The 24,273-nt window shown below is 33.4% G+C and overlaps 2 protein-coding genes and 1 long non-coding RNA gene across 13 annotated transcripts; 2 read left to right on the top strand and 1 right to left on the bottom strand.

Annotated features, from left to right (window-relative positions):
* Positions 1-202: 202 nt before the first annotated feature.
* Positions 203-10,696, top strand: LOC111808877 (type IV inositol polyphosphate 5-phosphatase 3). 6 transcript variants are annotated; one of them, XR_015411509.1, is made up of 12 exons: positions 2,340-2,782; positions 2,881-3,043; positions 3,193-3,267; positions 3,990-4,062; positions 4,160-4,264; positions 4,455-5,310; positions 5,838-6,022; positions 6,927-7,035; positions 7,496-7,638; positions 8,705-9,011; positions 9,363-9,481; positions 10,369-10,696. XR_015411509.1 is itself a non-coding variant. In XM_087116856.1 (11 exons), the coding sequence occupies exons 2-11, from the start codon at positions 2,753-2,755 to the stop codon at positions 8,901-8,903; spliced, it is 1,893 nt and encodes a 630-aa protein (XP_086972982.1). In that variant the 5' UTR covers positions 203-303; positions 2,738-2,752; the 3' UTR covers positions 8,904-9,316. The 6 variants fall into 6 exon arrangements, 5 of the variants coding, with proteins under 5 accessions (XP_086972982.1, XP_023550867.2, XP_086972984.1 ...); XM_087116856.1 differs by lacking the exons at positions 9,363-9,481; positions 10,369-10,696 and adding an exon at positions 203-303 and having other exon boundaries at positions 2,738-2,782; positions 2,926-3,043; positions 8,705-9,316; XM_023695099.2 differs by lacking the exons at positions 9,363-9,481; positions 10,369-10,696 and having other exon boundaries at positions 8,705-9,316.
* A 955-nt stretch (positions 10,697-11,651) lies between these two features.
* LOC111809370 (uncharacterized) lies at positions 11,652-16,525 on the top strand. Of its 5 annotated transcripts, XR_015411558.1 has the most exons (9): positions 11,652-11,814; positions 12,360-12,415; positions 12,508-12,603; positions 13,152-13,245; positions 14,234-14,311; positions 14,490-14,550; positions 14,684-14,766; positions 15,302-15,367; positions 16,290-16,525. It is a non-coding gene; the product is annotated as an uncharacterized LOC111809370 (long non-coding RNA). The 5 variants fall into 5 exon arrangements; XR_015411555.1 differs by lacking the exon at positions 16,290-16,525 and having other exon boundaries at positions 15,302-15,537; XR_015411556.1 differs by lacking the exon at positions 16,290-16,525 and having other exon boundaries at positions 14,224-14,311; positions 15,302-15,537.
* LOC111809369 (S-adenosylmethionine carrier 1, chloroplastic/mitochondrial) lies at positions 15,314-23,665 on the bottom strand. 2 transcript variants are annotated; one of them, XR_002817210.2, is made up of 14 exons: positions 23,532-23,665; positions 22,350-22,457; positions 20,774-20,856; positions 20,266-20,342; positions 19,626-19,716; positions 19,391-19,444; positions 19,220-19,315; positions 18,963-19,052; positions 18,712-18,763; positions 17,903-17,964; positions 17,723-17,803; positions 17,158-17,291; positions 16,887-16,948; positions 15,314-15,452 (listed from the first exon to the last, which is right to left on the bottom strand). XR_002817210.2 is itself a non-coding variant. In XM_023695821.2 (13 exons), the coding sequence occupies exons 1-12, from the start codon at positions 23,629-23,631 to the stop codon at positions 17,163-17,165; spliced, it is 1,023 nt and encodes a 340-aa protein (XP_023551589.2). In that variant the 5' UTR covers positions 23,632-23,665; the 3' UTR covers positions 16,716-16,948; positions 17,158-17,162. The 2 variants fall into 2 exon arrangements, 1 of the variants encoding a protein (XP_023551589.2); XM_023695821.2 differs by lacking the exon at positions 15,314-15,452 and having other exon boundaries at positions 16,716-16,948.
* Between the last annotated feature and the right edge of the window lie 608 nt (positions 23,666-24,273).

Below are 24,273 nucleotides of genomic sequence, written 5' to 3'. Positions count from 1 at the left end.
AAAAAAGATAAGAATATAAATATTTAAATAGCAACTATAATTTAATATTAAATATCGTACCATATATACAATTTAAGGATAGAGTGTTACAATAATTAATAGTATATATATCAAAATAATTGAGGGATTAAAATATTAGGTCCCATCGAAATATCAGAAATCTCTCTCTCCTTCGTTCTCTCTCTTCAATGTTATATAAGTACAAGAAAAGCTCTCCAAATTCATCAAAATTTGTTGAAGAAAGATAGAGCTTCCACTTTCTGGGTGTCGAACTCGGTCTCTGTTCCAGAAAACCCCTTCCAGGTTCTTCTCTCTCCCTCTCTGAAAATAAATTCATTTTATCTTTTTATTATTATCTCCGAAAATTTTCAGATTATTTATATATATATATATATATATATATATATATATATATATATATATATATATATATATATATAAAACACTTAATTAATTCCTATTTATACCCGACCGATAATGATTTAATTTTAGTTTTCTTTTTTTCCCCCTTAAATTTATGCTCTTTTAATTTAATTATTAGTGAGATTTGTAAACCTATTTAAAAAAATTATTGTTTTTAATTTTTAAATTTTGAGTTTATTTTTTGAAAATATAGGTGCTAGTATTGATTATAAGATTAATTATTTTTTAAATGCTTTTTTAGGTTTTTTCTTTAGGAATTATTTTGAATATATATATATGTATATATATATATATAATGGGCTTTAAATTATATATTAAACTAATGGGTAAATAAAATTTTCCCGGGAATATAAAAAGGAAAGTACCACTAATTAAAGTTTTCATCATTCAGTTTAAGAAGCTTTTGCAAACGTAAGAATGGATTTCTGTGGAAAAAATAAAATGTAGCCCCCACAAAAATGCTATATATATATTAATTATATATACACACACAAAAATGGTTTACTTAATATTAAATAGGACTATTTTACGATATATTTCTTTAAAATTGAATGGGTGAATTCAAAATTGTTAAAATTAAAAATATATTAAAAACGAAATAATATTATTTTTCCATTTTATAAAATTCAATAATGGGTTTAAATCGTTTTTAAGAATATAATGTATAAAAACATTAATTCTTTCAATTAAAAAAAGAAAAAAGAAAAAAAAAAAAAAAGAAAGAAACAAAAACGAAGATAACAAGATCGCCTCCTTCTCTCTCTCACATGTGCACATCTTAGTCGGCTAGATGCCGCCCTTTTTTGGCAACACAATCACAACAGTTAACTTTTCCATATTCCACCCTTATTTTCCCCTCTATTTTAGGAAAATAAAATAAATAAATAACACACAAATTTTGGCATTTAGAGACGTCCCAGTCTCCGTCTCTACCACCTATTTTATTTCCGATTCCTATAAAATTCTCTATTTATTTTAGTGAGATTAGAGACGAGGATAGATAATTTTTACCTATTTATTATTCTTTTAAATTATTTTAAAATTTTAATTTAATGAAATATTTTATTAGTAAACCTATATAAAATACCAACCTAATTTTAATATTACAACATAATCTATAATCTTTAACCATCTACCGAATAAATATTATAATAAAAGTTTAAAAATTAATTAATTATTTTTTTAATATAGATAAAAAGTATATATATATATATTATTTTTTTAATATATATTGAAAATATACTTATATTAAACGAGATAAGGTAGAGAATTAGATAAAAATGAAAAATAAAATTTCATCCCGGATCCTATTTATCTTATTTATTTAATGAGAAAAAATTATATTTATATTAAAATATTTGTGTAGGTATATTTATATTTTGATTGAATTATTTTTTAAAAATAGACAAATATATATATATATATATATATATATATATATATATATATATATATATATATATATATGAGTAAATATTTATTCTTATAAAATCAAACCTAATTATTGAATTTGGATTATTCAAAAAGCACCATATTTCCTTAATTTATTTAAAAGGATAGATTTAGTTTGAAAAAATCCATATCGCATCGTAAAATGAGGAGGGAGCGGTGAAAGATTTCTCGAGATTAATGAGGAAAATAACTAGCTACTGATTTGAATTAAAAGACAACCATTTTTACGGTTTTTTTCAGTAAAAAAGGAAGGGAGCGTGAATAATTTTTTTCCTAATTAGTAAGAAAAATAACAATAAAGTTAATATAGCGACGGATTTAAATCAAAAGATTATCATTTTTACAGTGTCATTCAAAAGAAACAGAAAAGATTTCACCTAATTAGTGAGAAAAATAAAAGAAAAATAGTCAAGGGTATAAATTAGAATTTTAAAGTTAATTTGGTAAATAATAAATGATTTGTGTTTAAATTTTTAAAAAATTAAATATTTTAGAAAATTAGCTTAATTTCTTACTTAAATTTATGGTAGTGGAACGATTAACCGGATATAATTGAATTTTATTAAGTAAATACTCGAAATTTTATTGAGAAAATAATTGTGAATTGTGCCCATTAATTATTAGTAATTACAGTTGTTGCACAAATTTCTAAATAATTAATAAAAGCATCTGAAAACGAGGAAGTCATACATCCACTCTCCCAACGCATAACTGCCGAATCAGCTCTGGCTGCTCGTAGACGCCTTCTTCTTCTTCTTCTTCTTCTTCTTCGTCTTCGTCTTTGTGTTCTTCATTCGTCAACTACTCAAGCTCTTGCTTCGTTATTCTTCCTTTTTTTTGCTCTCTATTTCTCTGTTCTTAGTTTTTAGCTCATCAGATGAGGCACAATTCCAAGAATCAACCTCAGGTACTTGAACTCTATCCCGTTCTTCCTTATCTCTTTCTATTTTATTGCTGTTTGTTTGATTGTTGTTGTTAATTTCGAAAATATGAGGAAATTTGCAGAGAACATGGGCTGAATTATGTTGTTTCGGTTGCTCGTGCCTACAGCTTTTCTGGCCGAGAGTGGTCTTGCGCAAATTGCTCAATATCAGCGCCTTAGAGTCGGATTACAGTGCCGATACCGAAGATGATGAGGATGTAAATTCTTCCGATTCTGAAATCGAAGGTGTGAAGTTTCTAACCCTTGAAATTTATTGAGCTATGTATTTTTGGCTTGGTGTGTGAATTTCATTGAATCTTCATGAGCTCAGCACAATATACTGTGCTGTTTTGGGAATGCCTCGTGTTCTGATTTGAATATTTGATTGCTTTCAGCAGAATGTCGTTTTAGGGGAAGAGAATCACGCTTCAAGGTAGATAACAGAGATGAACCACTGGTTGATGCTAATGGTAAATTTTGAAGAACGTTAGTTTCTCCCTTACATTTCTCTTTACAAATTACAATTAATGTCCTTGAAGCAGTACCAAAAGATTGGCATTTGCAGAATCTGGCAGGAATGTATGCTTTAATTTACTTGACGTGTTTGAGAATAAAAATGGATTTGGGGAAAAGATACAGTACACAAGGAAAATTTAATACAACAAACTTTCTCTATCTGGAGTAATGGATTAAGAACTATATTTATCCAAAATTTTTAAATAATTTCTCATTTGTTTTTCGATTTGGTAATCTTCAAAAGAAGGAAATGCCTTTTTCTGGATGTTCACTGCGAGTGTTGGACACTCCTATTCAATTACTGTCAGATTTCAGCAGATTCATACCTTTCTGTATGACTAGTTTAACCTCAACTTCTCATTATCACCCTGTTTTACTTGAGGCTATTTCAACGTTGTAGATAATTGTTGCAATTAATATAAGATCACCTTTTTTAAAAAGAAAATTAAGTAACCATCAAATCCAAATTCCTGAGTCCCATGCTCTCGTTCTCTTTACTTTGGGTGCATAACATTATGCTTTTCTCCTAAGATAAGGTCGCTTTCAGCTGTATAAATCGCAGCCGAAGTTCTATTTGTGTTTGTGGGTGGGGGCGAACAATTTCTACAATACCTGACTGTTTTTAACTTCTTTATCTTCACAACATTGACCTATCATTAAATTGCTTCAACTTTAGATATGCTGCCGAGGTTGAGAAGAAGAAATTCAGAAACATTTAGGACGCAATATATAAACACAAAAGAACTCAGGTATGATTGACCATTTGGAAATTATAGTATTTATGAAAAGTCTGATTAGTATTTTTTTTTTCTTTTGAGTTGAGCTATTTACTTTATCTCGTGTCAGAATATGTGTTGGGACTTGGAATGTTGGAGGAAAACTACCTCCTGAAGATCTAGATATTGATGGCTGGATTGATACCAATGAGCCAGCTGATATCTATGTCCTTGGGTGAGTTATTTTTTCTCTCTTTATATCATTGTTTTCCTCCTTTTTATGATTGAATTTTGGACTTCCAGACTACATGATGCTATCTTAATTTAATTAACTGCGTTAAAATTGTGTTCAATTATTTATTTTATATTTATAATGATTATCTCATCTTTTGTTATTAGTAGTTAGTTCTGCTTTGTCTCTGCAGTTTCCAGGAGATTGTACCATTGAATGCTGGAAATATATTTGGTGCTGAAGACAGTCGCCCAGTTGCAAGGTGGGAAGATATCATCCGCGAAACATTGAATAGGGTTAGACCTACTACAACTAAGATCAAATGCTTTAGTGATCCACCATCCCCATCAAAGTTTAAGCCATTTGACGACATCCCAAATTTAGAGGAGGAGATTCTGCAGGAAAGTGATAGTGACGTTGGTGAGGAGGTGCATCCATGTGATGAAGAATTCTTTGGCAAGGAAAATGGTGACGAACTAGTCAGGGACACAAATCTAAGCTTGAAGATCCCGATTTCGGAACTTTCTGAAAATACCAAATCAGGGATACCTGTAGAACAGGATTTACTGAGGCAATATTCTTCTCCAAAGAGATTGGATCGGTTAAATTGCTTACGGACTGAAGACAGCACAGAGAATGAAGAGGTTGTCTTGCAACCAGATAGAAGATTAACTAAAATGCTTAGTGGGTCAGAAAGGATTGGTTTATGTTGGCCTGAGCCCCCACTACACTTACTACCCCATATTGTTTTAGAGAGACCTAACTCATTTAAATCAATAAAATCGTTTAAAGCATCCAAGTCCTTTGGGAAATATAATTCTTTTAAGTCAACCATGAATGAAATGCCATCAGGGGTTGCTTTGCTTGGAGAAATTGATCTCGAGTCTCTCCTAAAACGAAAGAGAAGATCGTCATATGTTAGAATAGTAAGTAAGCAAATGGTTGGTATTTTCCTCACAATATGGGTTCGTAAGAGTTTGCGAAGGCACATTCAGAATGTAAATGTATCTACTGTTGGTGTTGGTGTAATGGGCTACATCGGCAACAAGGTTCGTTCCCTTTTTCATTGTTTTTCAATTTTTGTTAATCTATGGATCCTGTTGTAGTTAGCTTGTTCTGCAATCTTGTGAGTTCTCTCTTTACTTCATGTTGTTTTGGCTTTCTACTAGAGTTTTTATGTAATGCAATATTATATAGTATGGTCGAAAGGAAATTGGTTGCCTGCCATAGGTCAATACCTTTAGTTTCTACATTCAATATTGGATCCTCGTGTTGCATCCTTTGTGACCAAATCATTCGGGGATATAAGCCAAAACCTACTAAAGTCTGTTATTAGTTATGTTTTTCATATCTGCACAGTGGAACCAACCAATATTTGTTAGTATTAATTTATTCAATGAAAAAGATATCTTAAATGGTTAGATAATTTGAATTTTCTTCTGATTGCCATGACTTGTTTCTTATTACATTTAGCCAAAAAGAATTCTGGCTTAACCATCGTTGTTGCTCATAATGCATAGCGAATTTATTATTTTAGTTGTCTCTTTATAATTTATCAAAGCATCTATTTCTTCAGGGATCCATATCTGTCAGCATGTCCATATATCAGACCCTATTTTGCTTTATATGCACTCACCTGACTTCAGGTGAAAAGGAGGGGGATGAACTTAAAAGAAATGCTGATGTGAGCGAAATACATAGAAGAACTTCATTCCATCCACTTAATGGTATTGGTTTTCCTAAAGTAATCCACGATCATGAGTGAGTATTCACAAGATGCCTATCTATATATTCATATCTAATTGGGTTATGTTTAGCTTCTTCTTCTATTCCACACGTTAACCATTAATATTCCGTGTAAGCATGACATGCCCTTTGATATTCACAAAATGTACTTCCGAAAAAAAAGATGACTTTTCTTAATCGCCAAAGACTCATTTTTGCCATCTATGTGGAACCTTCATGCGGTTTAGAATAGGGGGTAGGTCAATATGTGCCTTTGACACTTTACTTGAGGAATTTGTATTTCTCTTGTGTTGTCATCCACTAATTAGAGAGCTTTCTGAAATTTATTTAGCTTTTAGGTTGAATTTGGATTTCCAGTCCTTCCCTATAGTACATGTTTCTATTTTGGAAAATAATTATTTCTTATCCAAACCAAAAATAAAAACCACTATATGCCCAGTCCAGCAGGTTTAAAATTTTACAGAACATCTTAGTTGGAAGAAGGTAAAAAGCTGCAACATCTCAAATTAAAACAAACAATGGAATAATATTCAATTTAGATCAAATTAGTCATCTGTTCATTGTGATAATCAGGATTCTTACTACTGAATGCTCTTTGTCTAACATAAATTCTCTTTATTCTTGTTATCTAATGTTTTATAGCTTGCATGTTAATAGATATTCTTTTTCCCTATTTTCCTATTTGCTGCACATCTATATTTCTGTGTTCCCTGGATTTTGATGTAGTAGTTGCAGATCTATCATCTTGTTTTCTTCTTGAAAACTTTTGTAGCATTAGGTCATATTTCAGTCTTGATAATGCTTTAAGTTGATGAAATAAATATATATATTACTACTTAACTCAAAGTCGTAGTTGTTGTAGTACTTACAGGAACTGTTGTATCCAACTCTCTGACAACTCATTCTCTTTTATTTGCAGGCGGATAATCTGGCTGGGTGATTTAAATTACCGCATCAACTTGTCTTATGAGAAGACAAGAGAGCTTATCTCGAGAAAAGAATGGTCTAGGTTGGCTGAGAGTGATCAGGTACTTCCGTAAAGTAAATCTATTCGGATGTATGGGTCGCAACTAAACTTCAAAAATAGACGATGCCTGAACTTTAGGCATTTCTAGATTTTCTTTGTTTTTCTCTTTCTTTCTAGAACCAAGTAAAATAACATCTTCTTTAAGTGAACAAGAAACCAAATACTTTATTGGCTAAAAATGTAGAATGTACTTGCTTAAAAATCATGTACAAGGGAACTTCCGTTCTAATTCCATTTCGATCCGTTCTTCCGAAACTGAAGTTTGTGATCAAAGGCTAGGATTTTGAGTGTGTCTGATATCATCTGGAAAAAGCATTTACTTAACAAGTATTTATTGTGTTTTTACAAGGAGATTGGAAGTGGTTAAGCAGGGGCTCTGGAATATGGTTATTTTGTGTCGAACTATGAATTATGTGGCAAAATGTCTACTTGTTCATTGTGTTTTTCTTACATATTGTCAGTTATTGCGGGAGCTTAAGAAGGGTCGTACATTTGATGGATGGACCGAGGGAAACCTACATTTTCCACCAACCTATAAATACGAGAATAATTCAGAAAAGTATTGTGGCGAAGATCCAAAAGTTGGAAGGCGTACTCCAGCATGGTAAGCTTTTATTATTGCTGTACACGTTGATTTTATTTAGTTGTAGAGGGTCGTTCATATACAATCTACAAATGCATTGGTATCCATGTTTTTGGGTAATGTGTATAAATGCTGTCTGTCAAATCCAAACAGGCATGCTTGTTCATCCACGTGCAGTTGAAAACTGAAGTTGCTGTCCAGTTTCTTCAGTATTGTAATTTTTTTCTCGCTTGTGTTCGATTTGCAAAATGAAAGAGGAACTGTAGGAGGACATGAAATGACAATATCAGAATACTCTATCTGAACATACTTAAAGAAGACTTACCTCCGAAATGGTTGAGTTCATTGGCAATATGGTCTTTGTAACCGCCCAAGTCCATCACTAGTAGATATTGTCCTCTTTGGGCTTTTTCTTTCAAGCTCCCCTCAAAATTTTTAAAACGCGTCTGCTAGGGAGAGGTCTCCACACCTAGGGAGAGCTTTCCACACCCTTATAAAGAATGTTTCGTTCTCCTCCCCAACCGATGTGGGATCTCAAAATCCACCCCCCTTTGGGGCCCAGCGTCCTCGCTGACACTCGTTCCCTTCTTTAATCGATGTGGGACCCCCCATCCACTCCCCTTCGGGGCACAACATCCTTACTGGCACTCCGCCTTGTGTCCACCCTCTTTCGGAGCTTAGCCTTCTCACTGGCACATCGCCCGATGCCTGACTCTAATACTATTTGTAACAGCCCAAGTCCACCGCTAGCAGATATTGTCCTCTTTGGGCTTTCCCTTTCGGACTTCCCCTCAAGGTTTTTAAAATGCGTCTGCTAGGAAGAGGTTTTCACACTCTTATAAAGAATGTTTCGTTCTCCTCCCCAACCGAAGTGGGATCTCACAATCTTAACTTCAACAATTTGAATAATATATTCTCTGGACATCCTCTTATCATATCTGTATTTGTAGAAATAATTTTTACTCCTTTAAAATATAAAATTTAACCTTTGTATTTTCACAAACTGGTAAACTCCTTTATAACAAGACTTACCTCCTTTATAACAATCTCATGCATGGAATTTATTATTTGTTTGCTGCATTTTCAGGTGTGACCGTATACTTTCATATGGCAAAGGATTGAAATTGTGCAATTATAGGAGGACTGAAATTAACTTTTCTGATCATAGACCAGTGACAGCCACCTATGTGGCCGAGGTCGAGGTTTTCTGTCCCCGTAAGCTACAGCGAGCCCTGACATTTACAGATGCAGAGATCGAAAAACAAGTAGCAATCGATGTATACTGATTTTTGATCAGTTGCTTAGATTGAGATGTGGCGAGAATGTACTTGATCATTCATGTGCCTCAAAAAAGATAATTTGGTGTAGCTTCCCGGTGCAACGAACATTGCAAGGTAAATCCAAGGAGCCCAATCTCTTACAAAACCAAAGATTTGGCTAACAAATGTTGTGTTTGGAGATCATGTAGCTCATGAACTTTGTCGATAACTTGTATTTAACTCCATTCTTTGGATCATATTCTTTCTGTAGCTAGAGATGTGTATTGCAGTGGTTGTGTAAATGAGTTTACTGTAGGACTTCATTTACATAACATAGAGGAATGTACCACTCTTAGTTTGTTTCTACTTCCACGGGTTTTCCAAAGTATATGAGAGCTTAGCATTTGTATATCAATAAAGTTTGAATGTTTTGAGATTGAGATTTGTGTCGTCTTTTGTTTTGCACTTTAATCAATTTTCTTGCAGACTGGAAGTATTTTCCAAAGGGTAAGGTCCATTTCTTGATTTGGGCTGTGAAGAAGTGAAGATTGCATTTATATTCATGGATATGTAAGCTCTTGAAGGACTTGGAATCCAACGCCAAGGTAATAATTATTCATATTTTCTTGTGAACCATACTAATATGCATATCAAATCTTTGAACTACTTGTTTTTCTTGAAATTTCTTGTGTGCCCATTGCTTCTAGGGGTTATCATAATCACGCACATTTCATATGAAACTTAGCTCTTATTGTTACTTCTTTTTCGAGATTATGATCTTTTATCATGATTTTTGCTCTACTTACGGACGGACACTGTACGATACTGCATGCCCAAATTCCCTCCAGAACCCCGACTTTCGAGGTTAAGGCCTAGGACCCTACCCGGCCCTTCAATAAGCCTATCTTTGCCCCTCTTGTCTATTCGATGTCTCTATCTTGCTCATGTCTCAACTTGTCTTCAATGCCAACTTCGTGAGGTGTGTTAGATGATGCACCATTCTCCTCGGTCGCATCATGGCACTCATCTAGGCCCTCGCGTGGCCGGATGGACGCCACTTGAGGGTCGCCGCTTCTCTTGTCGTAACATGAGGGTCACAACCTACTCTTTTCATAGTTAGGTTGTGACATTCTCCCCCACTTAAACTAATCATCGTCCTCAATGACATACTTGGGGGCACAATCATTGTTGGGTTGTGACATTCTCCCCCACTTAAACTAGTTATTGTCCTCGATGACTTACTCCCGGGCACAACCACATTAGATTGTGACACTTTTTTTTCTTTCTTTTTGAAGTTCTTACATCACAAGGAGTAGGAGAGAGGAGAGTCAAACTATGATCCTTTATATTATTTGATCGCATATAGAATTCTTTAGAGAGCAAAAAATTGTTATTTAACATTATATAAGTTCATTTTCCATGCTCCATACACATTATTTATTGAAAAAAAAAACACATAGAAATTACTTCTCTAAGGTTTAGAATGGTGCAGGTGGAAGAGCATCAAGTCTTCCAACACAATTCTTGTAAACCTTCATAGGATTAGGCTTAAAGACTTCAAACTCAGGAAAATGAAACCAACCAGCAAAAGCTCGAGCACACCTCTTCCCCATGACTTTCACGAAGACGCAACAATTTAGGTCCAATTCTTTCGTACTTATATTGAAGTAGTAATTGTAAAGTTCCACTTGGCATTTTGCGCTCTTCATCATATCCAAACAAGGTCGCAGATTTATTCCTCTATCTTCGTCTACCCATCTATCCCATATAGGTGAATTGCAATCGTCGTCTGCCGTTGAAGGTTGAACCGTTGAAGGTTGAACTAAGAATGCCAAGTTTATTGCCAATAAGAGAATCACCATTGCTCCCATTGCGTTGCTTCCCTTTGCCATGTCTAAGTATTTGCCTTTTTTGAGGTGTTCAATGTGTTCGTGTTTTATTTGATAGAGATCATTAAGTTATTTATAGATAGCGAGAAAATCAGATCATCTAAGAGAGATAAAAACAAGTAACATTGGTAACTTATGTATTAATTAAAGGAGTTATATATCTGTAGTGGTTTCCATTAACATTTAAATCACTTTAATGGCGAGAGACCCGTGTTTAATGACCTTGTAGAAATGGTTATAGTCATAGTAAAAGTAGGTTGTTACGGTTAAAAAGTAATTATAAACATATGCATCAATTAAAAAAAATTACTTAATTATATACGTCTTAAAAATAAAAACAAATATTCGATAACATAAAAAATATAAAATAAATTAGAAAAGTCGAACATATGATACAATAATTGGAAAAATAGTAAAAACATTACTTAATTATATACAAATTACTTAATTATATACGTCTTAAAAATAAAAACAAATATTCGATAAACATAAAAAATATAAAATAAATTAGAAAAGTCGAACATATGATACAATAATTGGAAAAATAGTAAAAACATTACTTAATTATATACATCTTAAAAATAAAAACGATTTTCCAGACAACTAGGTTGATAAATGGGTTTTGTCCAGACAACTAGGTTGATAAATGGGTTTTGTCCATAGACAATAATTTTGTTTAACGAAGGTAGTCTCAAAATTTTATTAATATTTTGATTAATATATATATATTTATAGAAAGAGAAAATTTTAAAAGTTAAAAGATATATTAAAAAAAAAAAACTAATGGTTTATATATATATATATATATATATATTTTTTATTAATTTAGTGAAGATAAAAAAAATGGTATAAAAAGCCGATTTTAACGTTTCAGTCTTTCAGATCACTGACCGCGAAAACTGAAGAGCCATTTGGCTCCAAATTTGTGATCGCCTGAAGCTCACAAAAGGAGAAGGAATGAAGCTTCTCTTGTCGTTCTTACTTCTCTCCGTTACTTCTTCAGTGATACTTCACTTAGCGAGCCGTCCTCAACCGCTCCATTTCGTCAGGTTTCTGCTTTGTTTTCGACGTAATGTTTCATTTTCTTTGTTTATGCCTATGAGAACGCGATGCTTTCTGTTTGGCGGCTGAGACATTGGTGTGACCGAGTAGTTGATGATTTTGAACGTAGGAATTAGTGCTCCGCGAGTTTGATTAGTTCCATACATGTATCTTTTTTACTTTATGTTCTTTCATTACATTTTGATTTGTTTTCTATGAGAATTGAGGCGAGGAAAGAGTAAGTACGATCCAAAACGTTTGTCGTCCTAACTTCTATTTTGTTCTTCGTTTGATCTGTATTTTAGATTGCGCGTCTCGGACTTTGGATTATTGTGCTTGATCGTTTGATTTGAGTTTGTGCGTCTTTAAACCGGTGTTCAGTTCGTATATGCAGTAGTTTTCAATAGTTGAGGCTTTTTCGTTCTAAATTTCTTCGTTATTCCTTTGTCATGTACAACCTTAGATTGCGCGGCTCGGATTTCCGGTTATTGTCTATGATTATTTGAGTTGATTTTGAATGTATTTTTAATCGGTGTGATTCAGTATATTTCAGTGGTCGTGCACATGGCTGTTCTGCTAGGTTTTTACTCGAGGACATTAAATCTCAAGGTAGCTAGCTAGTCCTTGGAGACTTCCAGTATTTTGTGGTTATTTATGTATTATGTTATTTTGAGGTCTGAAATGTTCGAAAATTTATTTAGTGATAGCATCATGCAAGGTTAAATGACCAATAAAGAGCTTGAGGAGGCCGTTAAAGCTTTCGGTCAAAGAGTTAGTAAAATTTCTAGGATATACAGGTAATTCTAAGAGTTGTAATTTCCTTATTACCACGCAAAGTAGGCCTAGTTTATGTGCTGACGTCTCTCTCGCTTTCCTTTCCTTGCTCTTGGATGCTTGATCAGTTATAGGGGAAAAAAAGGTATCTCTTGCATGGATTGATAATTTGAAACATGAAACTGTAAAATAAAATAAAATAAACATTGTATGTTGTTTTAGGTTCGAGTATACTAACATTACTGTTGTTATTTACCTGTTCTATGGGGCTATATGCCATGATGAACTGCTAAAGCATGCGTCCATTGTCAAACTTCCGAATTATTAGTCATCTTTGGTATACTGTTGATATAATAGTGGTCATTGTTCAGTGCCTGTTAACATGGTTGCTCTTTGACTGCATGTACTATCTAGAAAGAAAAATCATAGGGTGAAAAGCAAGAAAGCTCTTCGACTGCATGTACTGTTTCTGTATGTATGGGCCAAGTGTAGAATTGAATGGAGTATTTTTTATAAGAGCACCTATGGCCTTTCTCGAGGAAGTTTGTAATGATTTTATTTGATTTTTCAGAACATAGGTAATGTGCATGGACATGAGCCTGTTGACTGAGAGCTTCTTGGCAGTTTGCTAACTGGATAAGTGATAGTACCTGAATGATCCATTTGTAACTTACATATTTTATCTTTCATTTACATACATATTCAATCTCATTCATATTCACCATGTCACATGCATTTATGTTTGCTTATAACATTTTTATCTATAAAAAACAGCATACTTTCTGCAACAGTGAAATATTGTGGACTTAAAACAAAATGAAAGTTTCAATACGACAACATGCATCTGTTGTTGGACTGAGTCTATTAATTGTTGCAATTACATTTCCAAACTCCATTGTAGTTTCTTTTTCCTCCGTAATGTAATTCCCAGGTTTGAGAAAAGAGATGAACTCACACTTTAAACACAAATGGATTTTTGTTGTTGATTTAAGAGTTCTTATTATTGTTTATGTTTTCCAAGTTTGCGCCTGTTATGTCGCTCTCTACTCTCAGCATCCCAAACAGTAGCATATCTTCTTAATTTGAGGATTTTCCCATCCTCTTACATAAATGCCCGTAAATAGTCGTTGGAAATGTCTTGCAGTTGATCTTAGGAATACTAAATATTTCTTGTCATATGAATAATTTTGGATGTATGGAGCAATCATTACATGCATGGTGTTTCCCAGAGATCTACCATCTCTTTAGTTTAATAGAGGAATAGGTCGTCTTAACCTTTATGCCGGAGGGGTTCCTCCTTGTCCAATGGCACCACTAAACGCTTCGGAAGCTTCTTTCCAGGGGCTTCCCATGTCTAAAGACGGGTCTTCTTTCCTACCAGTTTATTGCTTTTCTCCTGCGATCAACTGCTTTTCACCATTAAATGGCCCAAACCAATTCTATGACGTTATACGTTCACTTGGTGTCAATTCTTTGTCGCCAACGATGATGAATATGCACGACAACTTGAAAGTGCATTTTAGAGTTAATGAATTACTCTCTTTTAATTAAATGGAAATAAATGCATATATCACATCCATGCGTCATGATTCTGAAATTAATGAATTGCTCTCTTTTAAAGTTCATTTTAGAATTTACACAAGATTGCTGTAGGTACCCCATGGCCCATATATGGTGGCATGAAAGACTGGAATTAGATTACAGAATAGATGGCCTTCTGCTGCTAATCAGGTTGGAGTTGAGTTCAACCCATCCCTGCTTCAATAGAAAGGAATAAAAGTCTTGTTATTCTATTACTTTCAATAAGTGGAGGTTTATAAAGTATTGGCTGTCATGTCAATTTTTCTCCTGTGGATTTTAGTGATCTTTGCCCTTCACATGACTCTCGTTTAATCTGACATACGTGCAGCTTGCTACCATTTTAGTACAACAAGTTGAGCGTGTTAAGGCTTGTTGCAAGCCTTATTCAGGCACACCTTAGTTGTCTTTGAGTTGCATTTACGTCTGTCAAACGAATTGGAACTCTATTCAATGAGTTTAAAAGAACGTTGAAGACCTCTGCTTTGTAGCTAAGTTACAAAATCATTTCTATGCTCTATTCAGACAGGAATACATGGAAGAATTTTTTTCATCAGAGTGGAAGGCCGTTACCTGCAACCATTACACTCAGAGGAATAGATTACTAGGTACTTTCAAATCTTTAAATTTTCTTTGTGTTATTCTGCAATTAATTATTTGGGTATCCTTTTTCTTTCATTTTGTATTTTAGCTTCTATACCTGCCACGCCTTTTCAGAAAATATCCTTTATATATATATATATATATATATATTAGCTTCTATACCTGCCACGCCTTTTCAGAAAATATCTATATATAGTGAATTACAAGCCTATTACTAGCAGATATTGTCTTCTTTGACTCGTTACGAATCGTCGTTAGAAGACAAAAAAATTTGCTAGCGGTGGACTTGAAGTGAATTACAAGCCTATTACTAGCAGATATTGTCTTCTTTGACTCGTTACGAATCGTCGTTAGAAGACAAAAAAATTTGCTAGCAGTGGACTTGAACTATTACAATAAATTATAAAAAAAAATTGATTTTTGAATCTGGTATGGTACTCAATTGAATTAGATTTACACCAAATAAGTTCAAAGGTAAAGGTTGTATATACTGAGAGGTGAACAATCTACCTAATAAATATTCTTAAATTTAATTGACAGGTTAAAGCTAGTCAAAAGTTTGCCGACTCTCTCACCGGTTAGCTGCACCAAGAGAGAAATATGAAGGTAAGTGCTTCCGTTTCCCTTTTAACTGTTTATGTGTAGTCTTGATCTTTGTGAAGCATGTTGAAATTCTCCATGTCCTAGCCTCCTAGGTGAAAATTTTAAACACAAGATTCCAGGTTGAGATGAATTTCGTATGATATTATATATATTGAAGGAAAAGTAGTTTATCATGTGCTTATGACGTAGGACACTGAATATGGTCTACTGTAGACATGAATGTATTACCATATTCTTTTCTGTTTTATTGTTTGTTTAATATCGTTAGGACAAAAAAAACAGGATTTTGAGAAACATAAATCTGTTTTAATAACACTACTTTTTTAGTTTTTGAAATTCTCCAACTATTTCCAAAAAAAAATATATATATATATATATATATATATATATATATATATATATATATATATATTTTGATAATCTTTTAGTTTTTTATTTCGAAAATCATATTTGTTTTCTCACTTTTTTTACTTGTTTTGGCGAGCTGCTCTCCTTTTAATCACATTTGAATTCTACCACTTTTTTTAGTTTTCAGAATTTGACTTATTTTTTAAAACTAAACACTAACTTAATTTTCAAAAAACAGAAAATTTTAAACGAAATTGTTAATCAAACCGCTCCTAAACAAATGATTATCAAACCACTCATGTCCAATAATAGGGTATTTTCTATCTTGCTAGCTTCAAAGAATCTCCCGTCCAAGAATTCACTGTAGTGAAAATTGCTTGCCACAAGTGTTTTTGTCAAATATTAATGTAGTGAGAGAGTATTCGAGTGTCGTGCTCAGGATTGGTCTTTTAGTTTATTCAAGTACCACAAATACGATCGCACGAGTCAAGAAGACTAAGGCTTAAAAAGCCCATTTCTTGTTTTAGGTATTATTTTCTTGGCTGTTGTTTTAGTATTTATTTGCTTTTTATTTCAGACGAGGATGAAATCTAGACTTTCCAAGTGGGGTCTGAAATCGTTTTATTTTGTTTATTTATTTTAGGTTACTTTTCATTTATTTCCCCCAAACAAAAAAGAAAAGAAAAAGAAAAGAAAAGGTGAGTTTATGTTGTATTTCTTTTTAAAATTTCTGTACCATTTTGTGGTGATCTAGAATTTTAGGTAATTGAAACTGTTGCAATCAAGTAAAAATTACTCCCTCTTTTTCCACCATTTGCTTTAGGATTAAATCTCAGTTTGGTCAATTCTTAGAGCTTCATCATCATTTTAGTTTTTTAACTTAAAAAATGATTGTTCGTTTTGGGCTCTAAATAATATGCATTTTGTTACTATTTTACTACTTCAATATTCACTCCCTTAGTACCCACTCAACCAACTTGCACAACTTTAATAGATGTCTACATCATCAAGGTTTCATTATCTATTATTGAAGAGCAAATAAAGTTAAGGGATCTTATGTTCATTTTAAAAGTATTGGAGAATTTAATTTGAAAAATTGAGTGGGCAAACGACACTTCGACCTTTGTTTTAAGATTTGTCAAGATGCTTGGAAAGATCAAGGGTTTCTTGATACCTCTAGAATCAATATAAGAAGACAAGTCGTTGAACGCCCCAGTTCCAAACCTGGCCGCGCTTCTGTATTCCACAAGTGTAACAAAGCAGTCAGAAGCACTAGATTTAAATGAATCAATTCCAATTTTAAAATGGAATTATGCTTTTATCAAAAATGTTATAATCTAAAAAAGAAAACGAGGGGAGGAAGAACAAATGAAAATTAATAGAGAAATCAGGCCCATGTTTAAATAACGAAATAATAATAAGATGTGAGGCCTTAAAATGATGACCTGCATCATCGCGGCTGGATGGGTTTCTGAGGCATTGGACACCTCTTATTAGCAAGCATCTGCTTTGTTTTTTCAAGAACGCCAAAAAATATAGCGCCTCCTAACCCTATCCACAATACCCTTGGCCCTATGCCCTGCAATAACAAATAGACTCACAATTTATTTGGTTCGTTTTGTAAGGGAGGAAGTTCGTGTCGTTGTATCTCTTCGTCATAGTTCTGGACTCTTAAGTGGAGCCGTTTTGAGTGATTTAAGGTTTTGAATATATTATTTAATAATTATTATTATACTTATTTGTTATATTATATATATTTGTACCTCTAGATTTTGAAAATTTTAGTTTTTACTCTTGAACTTCCAAATTTTTTAACAAAAATACATTTTCAAATTCTATCTTATTTTAATGAAAAAAAAAAAAAAACTATATTTCAGAACGTTCAAAAGTAAAAAAGAAAATTTTCAAAATTTGAGAGTATGATTAAAACTTATCTTAAAGTTCAAGAGTACGTAGAATTTAACCTAATATAATAATAGTAATCTCAGGTTTGAAGAACGAGCAACAAACCTTTAAAAAGGCACGTGCTCCTTCTTCCTTCATTATGGTCCTACAACAATCACGAATACCTTGATATTGACTACTTGATCCCTGCGTAATATTAAAAATCAAGTAAGAAAAATGTGTCCACACTTTAAGATGGCTTTCTGCCCCAAAAAATAGTTGGGAGTAGCACATGAAAATCAGTACCTGAATCATTAATCTAGTTTTGATCACATCAAGAGGAGTGGTTATAGCCCCAGTAATAGCACCTACAGGGGAAAATGATCCGAAAGGACATTAAGCATTTGAAATAATTAGATTAACCGTTGCAAAGAGAAATAGAACAAAATTTTCAAGATCAACATAATTTAACGCACATCACAAAAAACATGTACTCTCAATCAAGAGCTCTGAAGGTTTGAATGCTCCACCCCACATGAAATCAAAAAAAAAAAAAAAAAAAAACCAAATCAAATATTATTTTTCCAATTCCGTGAAAGCAACCTCTTTGGGAGGCTAAACGAAATTCTGCTACATCATAATAGTTTTCTTTTTCACAATGTGTTAAGCATGAAATGCATGATTTGGCTATTTACGTGCACAACCAGATATCGGTCAAGAATAATTTGGGATCATAAGGTGAGTGCATGTCATTGTGGAGAAGGAGACTAGATTAGAGAAACTGGAAGATGAATATTGCATATTTGTAGATACTAGAAACAGCTCCTAGGCACCTGCACATAACGAGTCCACTTGAAACATCCATAATTTTACGTGCTAAAAGTTTCATGGGACCAATATATGCAATGGTGAATAAGAACAAGTTCTGTAAACAATCTTAGTTGGACTGAAACAGACATAGAAATGAGTAGAGTCCAACTATTCAGTTTATAATGTTTCAAAGATGAACCGATAAAGAAGAAAACGCTAAAGTGCTTCGAGTTTTAAACGTCATGAACTTCCAGCCCAAACTCTTATAAAAACAAAAGAAGAAAAGATGTCATTCGATGATTTACCAGAAAAGGCACCAATTATAGCATTCTCAGGGTCATTTGGATCTCTTTGCGCCTGCATCAAGACGTACAATATTCATTCTCCTTAACAAAATTGTAAACTGGCCATGAGTTGTTAACATTTCAACTTAACAAAGAATAGTGGATGGAAAAGTAGAAGTCTATTAGTTGATGGAATAAGTTGAAGATTACAAAATCGTCTTATGGATTATTTTGTTGCATTTGTTCCGAAAGAGAGCTTGTATTGAACTTACCGCTAGCTTGTACCCTATCCTAAGTTGTTCATAAATGCAGAACTGAATGGCATCAAATGGCAAATCTCGTAGTAAGAAAGATCCATACCCCTGAGACATCAATCAAAGAAACAGGAAAGCGATCAATTACCAATATGCAACCACAAGAAAAAATACACTCTCTTTCGCAATAAATTGGTAAAATATTTATCGAATAATGACGGTTAAGGACGTTTGGTGTAATATGAAAAGATCAGTAATAAAGTGATTACTATTACCGCATAAAGGCCTTTAACACCTTCCCTTGAAACAATAACGTGGACAGCATTCGATGTAGATGCAAAGTGGCTAGTCTGCATCCTTTGCTTAACAACCTAGAAACGATGAACAAGTAACGAGCTCAGCAAGCATGGACATAATATTGTAATAGGGCAGCTGAATTTAGTTACCTCTGTTGGTACACGGATGATCGATGAAGCCACTCCTCCTATGACACCTGCAGTCTGTAGGTAGCTTGAACACCTATTAAATTAATAAATAAAGAGCTCTATCCAACATTCTGATGCAATAGTTCGCTCTAAAATATCATTGGAAAAAAAAGACGGAATGCAACTTAGGGACTTTTTTTTTTTCTTAACAAAATAGCGTAGCCGAAGGGAAAACATGGTCGGTGGTAAATCTTACCAGATGAGCTAAAGCATTGAGGTTTTCGGGGAGAGAATTGAGCAATTTCTGCTTGGTAGGTTCATATACACCAACGAAAATGGCAGTGGCACTGATAATAGTGAAATTATAGAACATTAAGCACAGACGTCATATGATGAGAAATAAGAACAATTACTGCATTAAAGAACCAACACACATAATTTTAACTATTACTATTTCAATATATTAATGGATGAACAAGAATTGTAAGTGACTCAATAACAGCCAAAAATCAAAGCACAAAAAGGTCCACGGTGCAATAAATTCTGAAAGCAAGAATTGATGTTTAAACAAAAATTGGTTTTCACTCAAATAAAGACATGCCGTTGCTACAGGCCATAACATCAACATGAACGAAAAAAATTAAAGATTACTTAAAGGTGTTAGGAGAAAAATTACTAGAAACCAGGTTAAAAAGGAAAGGCATTTGGAGCGCGAGACATTCTCATCTTCCATACAAACTAATGGATTTTTTCAGTTTCTCATATGATATACTTTCATATTCAAAATCGCATTAGAGAAAGATTTCTGTTCAAGTTAAAACAGAGCTCCGACATTGCAAACATGATACATTTATCCAACATAGCAGAGGAGATGATGAAAAATATCGTACACTTACGGTAACATCCCAACAAGATTTGCAGCCAATCCAGAATAAAGACCCTTTAGTACAACTTTTCCTCCTCCATGAACAGCCTATCAAAAACCATGATTGTATAGTTCCAAAATCACCAGGTGCTACACATTCAAAAGCCAACATATGACAGAATAAAAGCACAAAGGCCCCTATAGTTTGTTCGATGAGCATAAGAAAACCAAATGGGTAGAGGGGTATGGATAATGACTTAAGCAAGGGAATGAAGTGCTTCAGCAATAGCATAGTAAGATCGTATAACTAATCAATCCAGGACAAATAATTTCAATGAAGAGAACAAAAAAATATAAATATCAGTCTCCAAGAAGCAGAACGTTTGAATAGATGAAATAAGAGCACAGCACTTAAAAGTATTAAGTGAACAGAATAATTGCAAAAAACAGTAGAAACCAAAAATTTAAGGATCGAACGTTCTAGGAGCCTAAAAGATATTCACTGTCCAATTGGAAGTAAACTCCGCATATAAGGCTACCTGTAGACGAGTTTTTACTGTATCAATTGGATATAGAGCAGCTTCTACAACGAGGCCAGCAGCACCTCCAGCTACAGCCCCTTCTGCAAAAGTTCATAACAAAGGAAAATAGAGATGATAGGAAATTGGGACAATCTTTACAAATTTCAGGCATGAGAGAAAATATTTGGATACAATTAGCAACTTCAAACGAAGAAATCACTAGCGAGTCATGATCAATATAATGCTGTTTAAACTGTTCATAGCTTTATGAGATAGTGTGATAGTTAGAACAAACTATTAGAAGCCTTGAAGACTAAAGGGCTTATAATCCTTTGGATAGAGATGCGAAGGAAGAGGAATGATTTAATTGGTCATTTCCATCATATAGATATTGTGTTTCAGGGGAGTTCGAAATGATGACTTCATACACATAATATATTGTACTCAATAATACCATGTTTTGAAACCTGCAACATAAACTAGGCACACAAGCATCATGATGATTCTCAGAGAATTTGGTTCCTTAGGGACTTTGTCCGTCTCTATGAGAATCTGAAACTACAGAGGTACTGGTTTTCCAAGCACCTGGGAAGTTCCTCTTTTTCTCAGAATTAGTAATATCCTTTTTTTTTTTCTTAATGATAAGAATAGTTTCCCTGACAAATGAAGTGAATGGACAAAAGCATACAAGGAACCCAAGGAATTGAAAGTTCCTCTAACATATGCTAATCAAATAAAGCTCATAGTTACAGAAAGAAAGATCTATGTCCATGTGAAAATTTAGTCACACTTAAGGAAAATTACTCTCCCACAAGACACGTCAATCCCAAAAACAAACTTTGATTCTTGATAAGGAATATACTTACTGAATAATGTCTCGTCAGTATTTACCCAAGAAATCCACTTACACATAAAAATTGTTCCTTTGCGAGACAAAAACCAGTTTGTTTCACAAAAAATAATACTAATAAGCATAAAATGAGAAAATATTAACTAAATATATGAAGGATTTCTAAAACCTGGTTTAGTAAATCTAGAGTGGGATGTTTGATCTCCCAATGTTGTTCAACTAAAAAAAAAATCTATAGGACAACCATCAACTTAAGACTTAAAGGCAACAGTAAAAGTGGAAACATAAAAGTCAAACAACCGAAAATGAAACTTAGAAATTCAAAAAAAAAAAAAAAAAACTGAAATTTTAATCTAATTTTAAAGAAAGAAATTTAAGAAACTAAAACTTAAAATTAAGTATAATTAAAAGAAAAAACTCATACAATGCTGCCTCTGGATAATAGAGAAAAACGCTCAGTTAGTAAAATATTATTACTACATTTTTGTATGGAACCTTAAATTTTACTTCCTCCTTGGGTGTGTTCAATTCGAGTAATCAGATAATTAGCGCAAGCTGAGCCATGCTCCAGTATAGCATGCTCTGAGAGTGTTTCCTTCCATTATATATGTTCTTACTATCATTCAAGCATGTCTCTGCATATTGTGCACTGAGACTTAAACTGTGTACATCAGATCAATCATATGGAATGCTTAAAAGTTAACCACGACTTCGTTCAAGTTTAATAAATTAAATAATACCTACCATATAAGGTACGTACAAAATCAAACTCCTTATTTTCTCCGACATTAAGTGTTGCAGAAAACTTGACGGCCTTATTTTTAGCGTCTTTCACCTCGTGCACCAAAATATCTGTATGATAAATCAATTCTTCATTACAAACTGAACCAGAAGTACGAAGAAATTAAGTGAAAATAATAATGATTATTAAAATGATAACAAGGTTAGATAAACTGTTGGAGCTTGAAGAGACGAATATCGTAAGCAAGCAAAAAATCCACAGAGCCTCGAAGCTTAAAATTTATTTCGATTACTGACAAGCGATCAGTTCATTTGAAACAAAAAGTCAGCAACAAGCTCTGACATGATCGTGCCAGATAAAGCACAGAATTCATGGACTTCGGAATCTCATAAAAGAAACGGAAGCAACGGAACGGCAGCTAAAAGTCTCGAAGTTATTATAAGCATTCTTAATGATTTCGCTAAGGACGAGAATCAAGCCAAATTTGACAAAAGCAGCAGGATGGAGTCCGATTCTCGGTTGACTACTGAAAATAACTGAGAAACTAATGAACTCCAAACTGACATATTCGGATCAGTAAAAGAGAACCTCTAACAAGGAATTCCGTGTTCGTGGAAGAAATCTTAGTTTCATTACCACCTTAAAGTAAAAGCTCCTTCACGCCATTATATTTCTATCAGGAAATAACAAATTACTCGTACAGCGCGTCCTTAAACAACGCTTAATAATGACTACGCTAATCGACGACTACTTTCGTCGTCTACATTCATCAAGCAACAACGAAACTCAAGCTCATCAAAATTGTTCCAGAACAAACTTATAATGGCTCTTCCAGTCCAGACCAAGTAAAAACAATAGCGAGTTGAATTTTCAGATAATTGACGGCGCGATACAGATTGAAGTGAACAAAAATCTCCACATCGATACTATCTCGTTTCGATAATGAAAACACGAAATGGAGAAATCAATACAAGAACGAGAGTGAAAAGTGAGAAAATATGAATTGCTCTAGTTAAATTCCTGTTAGCAGACAGAGAGCGACGAGAATCAATGGCAGCTCGTTCGCTTTCGCCATTAACGAATAGCTAAACTTCAAAACTTCACCATTTTTTACAGCAAGAAAGAAGAGACGGAGATCAAACAACAAACAGAGATCGAATAAGATGATTTTCGTAAAAAATTACCAGGTGAATCTCTCATTCTGGCTGAATTCTTCTGATGAGTGGAGTGGAGACCCGACGCGCCAAATCCATTCAAAGAAAGAGAAAGAGGGTTACATCTCATTTATATACTTCTGGACACTGGCTTTACGGCCCATTTTTTCGTCGTGGAAACAAAAAAATTTCCTACTAATTTTGTTATTTATATATTTTCTATAATTTAATCACCAACGACAAGGTTCTCCACAATGGTATGATATTGTTGAGCATAAATTCTCATTACTTTGTTTTGGACTTTCCAAAAAGTTCATACCAATAGATAGAGTATTCTTTGATTATAAATCGTGATCATTCCCTAAATTAGCAGATGTGGGACTTTTATCGTCCAATAAATATAACCATATCCTTAATTCTCAATAAAAAATTTCATAACCACATAAATCATAATTTATATACATTTATTTTAATAATTTTGAAATTCTAGATCACACGATATATGACGGTTCAAAATTAAACACTTAATTTTGTAAAATTTAGGATTGAGTTGTAAAAAAATAAATATGCAATTTGTCGGTGTTCATAGTAACTATCAATTATTTTAAGTACTTTTTAACCATAATTCTACGTTCATTCAAATACAATTTCAGCTCATTAATATACCATTCCTTCTTAGCTCTCAAATTTCGAGATTTGATCCATAGTCAACTCAGTCAAATCTTTTTGTTTGTTTGTTTTAATTAGGCAAACTTTAACTGATTTGATCGGT

The sequence above is a fragment of the Cucurbita pepo genome, chromosome 13 (assembly GCF_057944985.1).
Source record: "Cucurbita pepo subsp. pepo isolate OVF chromosome 13, ASM5794498v1, whole genome shotgun sequence".
NCBI lineage: Eukaryota > Viridiplantae > Streptophyta > Magnoliopsida > Cucurbitales > Cucurbitaceae > Cucurbita > Cucurbita pepo.
The sequence above is the reverse complement of the archived record's forward strand: the minus strand, read 5'-3'. Positions and strand labels throughout refer to the sequence as shown.

Coding starts and splice junctions, on each gene's coding strand:
- LOC111808877 (XM_023695099.2), top strand. CDS start 2,753: ATGAGGCACAATTCCAAGAATCAACCTCAG. Junction 4,063..4,159: donor ATAAACACAAAAGAACTCAG/GTATGATTGACC, acceptor ATCTCGTGTCAG/AATATGTGTTGGGACTTGGA. Junction 7,639..8,704: donor GGAAGGCGTACTCCAGCATG/GTAAGCTTTTAT, acceptor CTGCATTTTCAG/GTGTGACCGTATACTTTCAT.
- LOC111809369 (XM_023695821.2), bottom strand. CDS start 23,631: ATGAGATGTAACCCTCTTTCTCTTTCTTTGAATGGATTTGGCGCGTCG. Junction 20,857..22,349: donor TTTTGTACGTACCTTATATG/GTAGGTATTATT, acceptor GAACTTTTGCAG/AAGGGGCTGTAGCTGGAGGT. Junction 19,445..19,625: donor TCAATGCTTTAGCTCATCTG/GTAAGATTTACC, acceptor AGCTACCTACAG/ACTGCAGGTGTCATAGGAGG.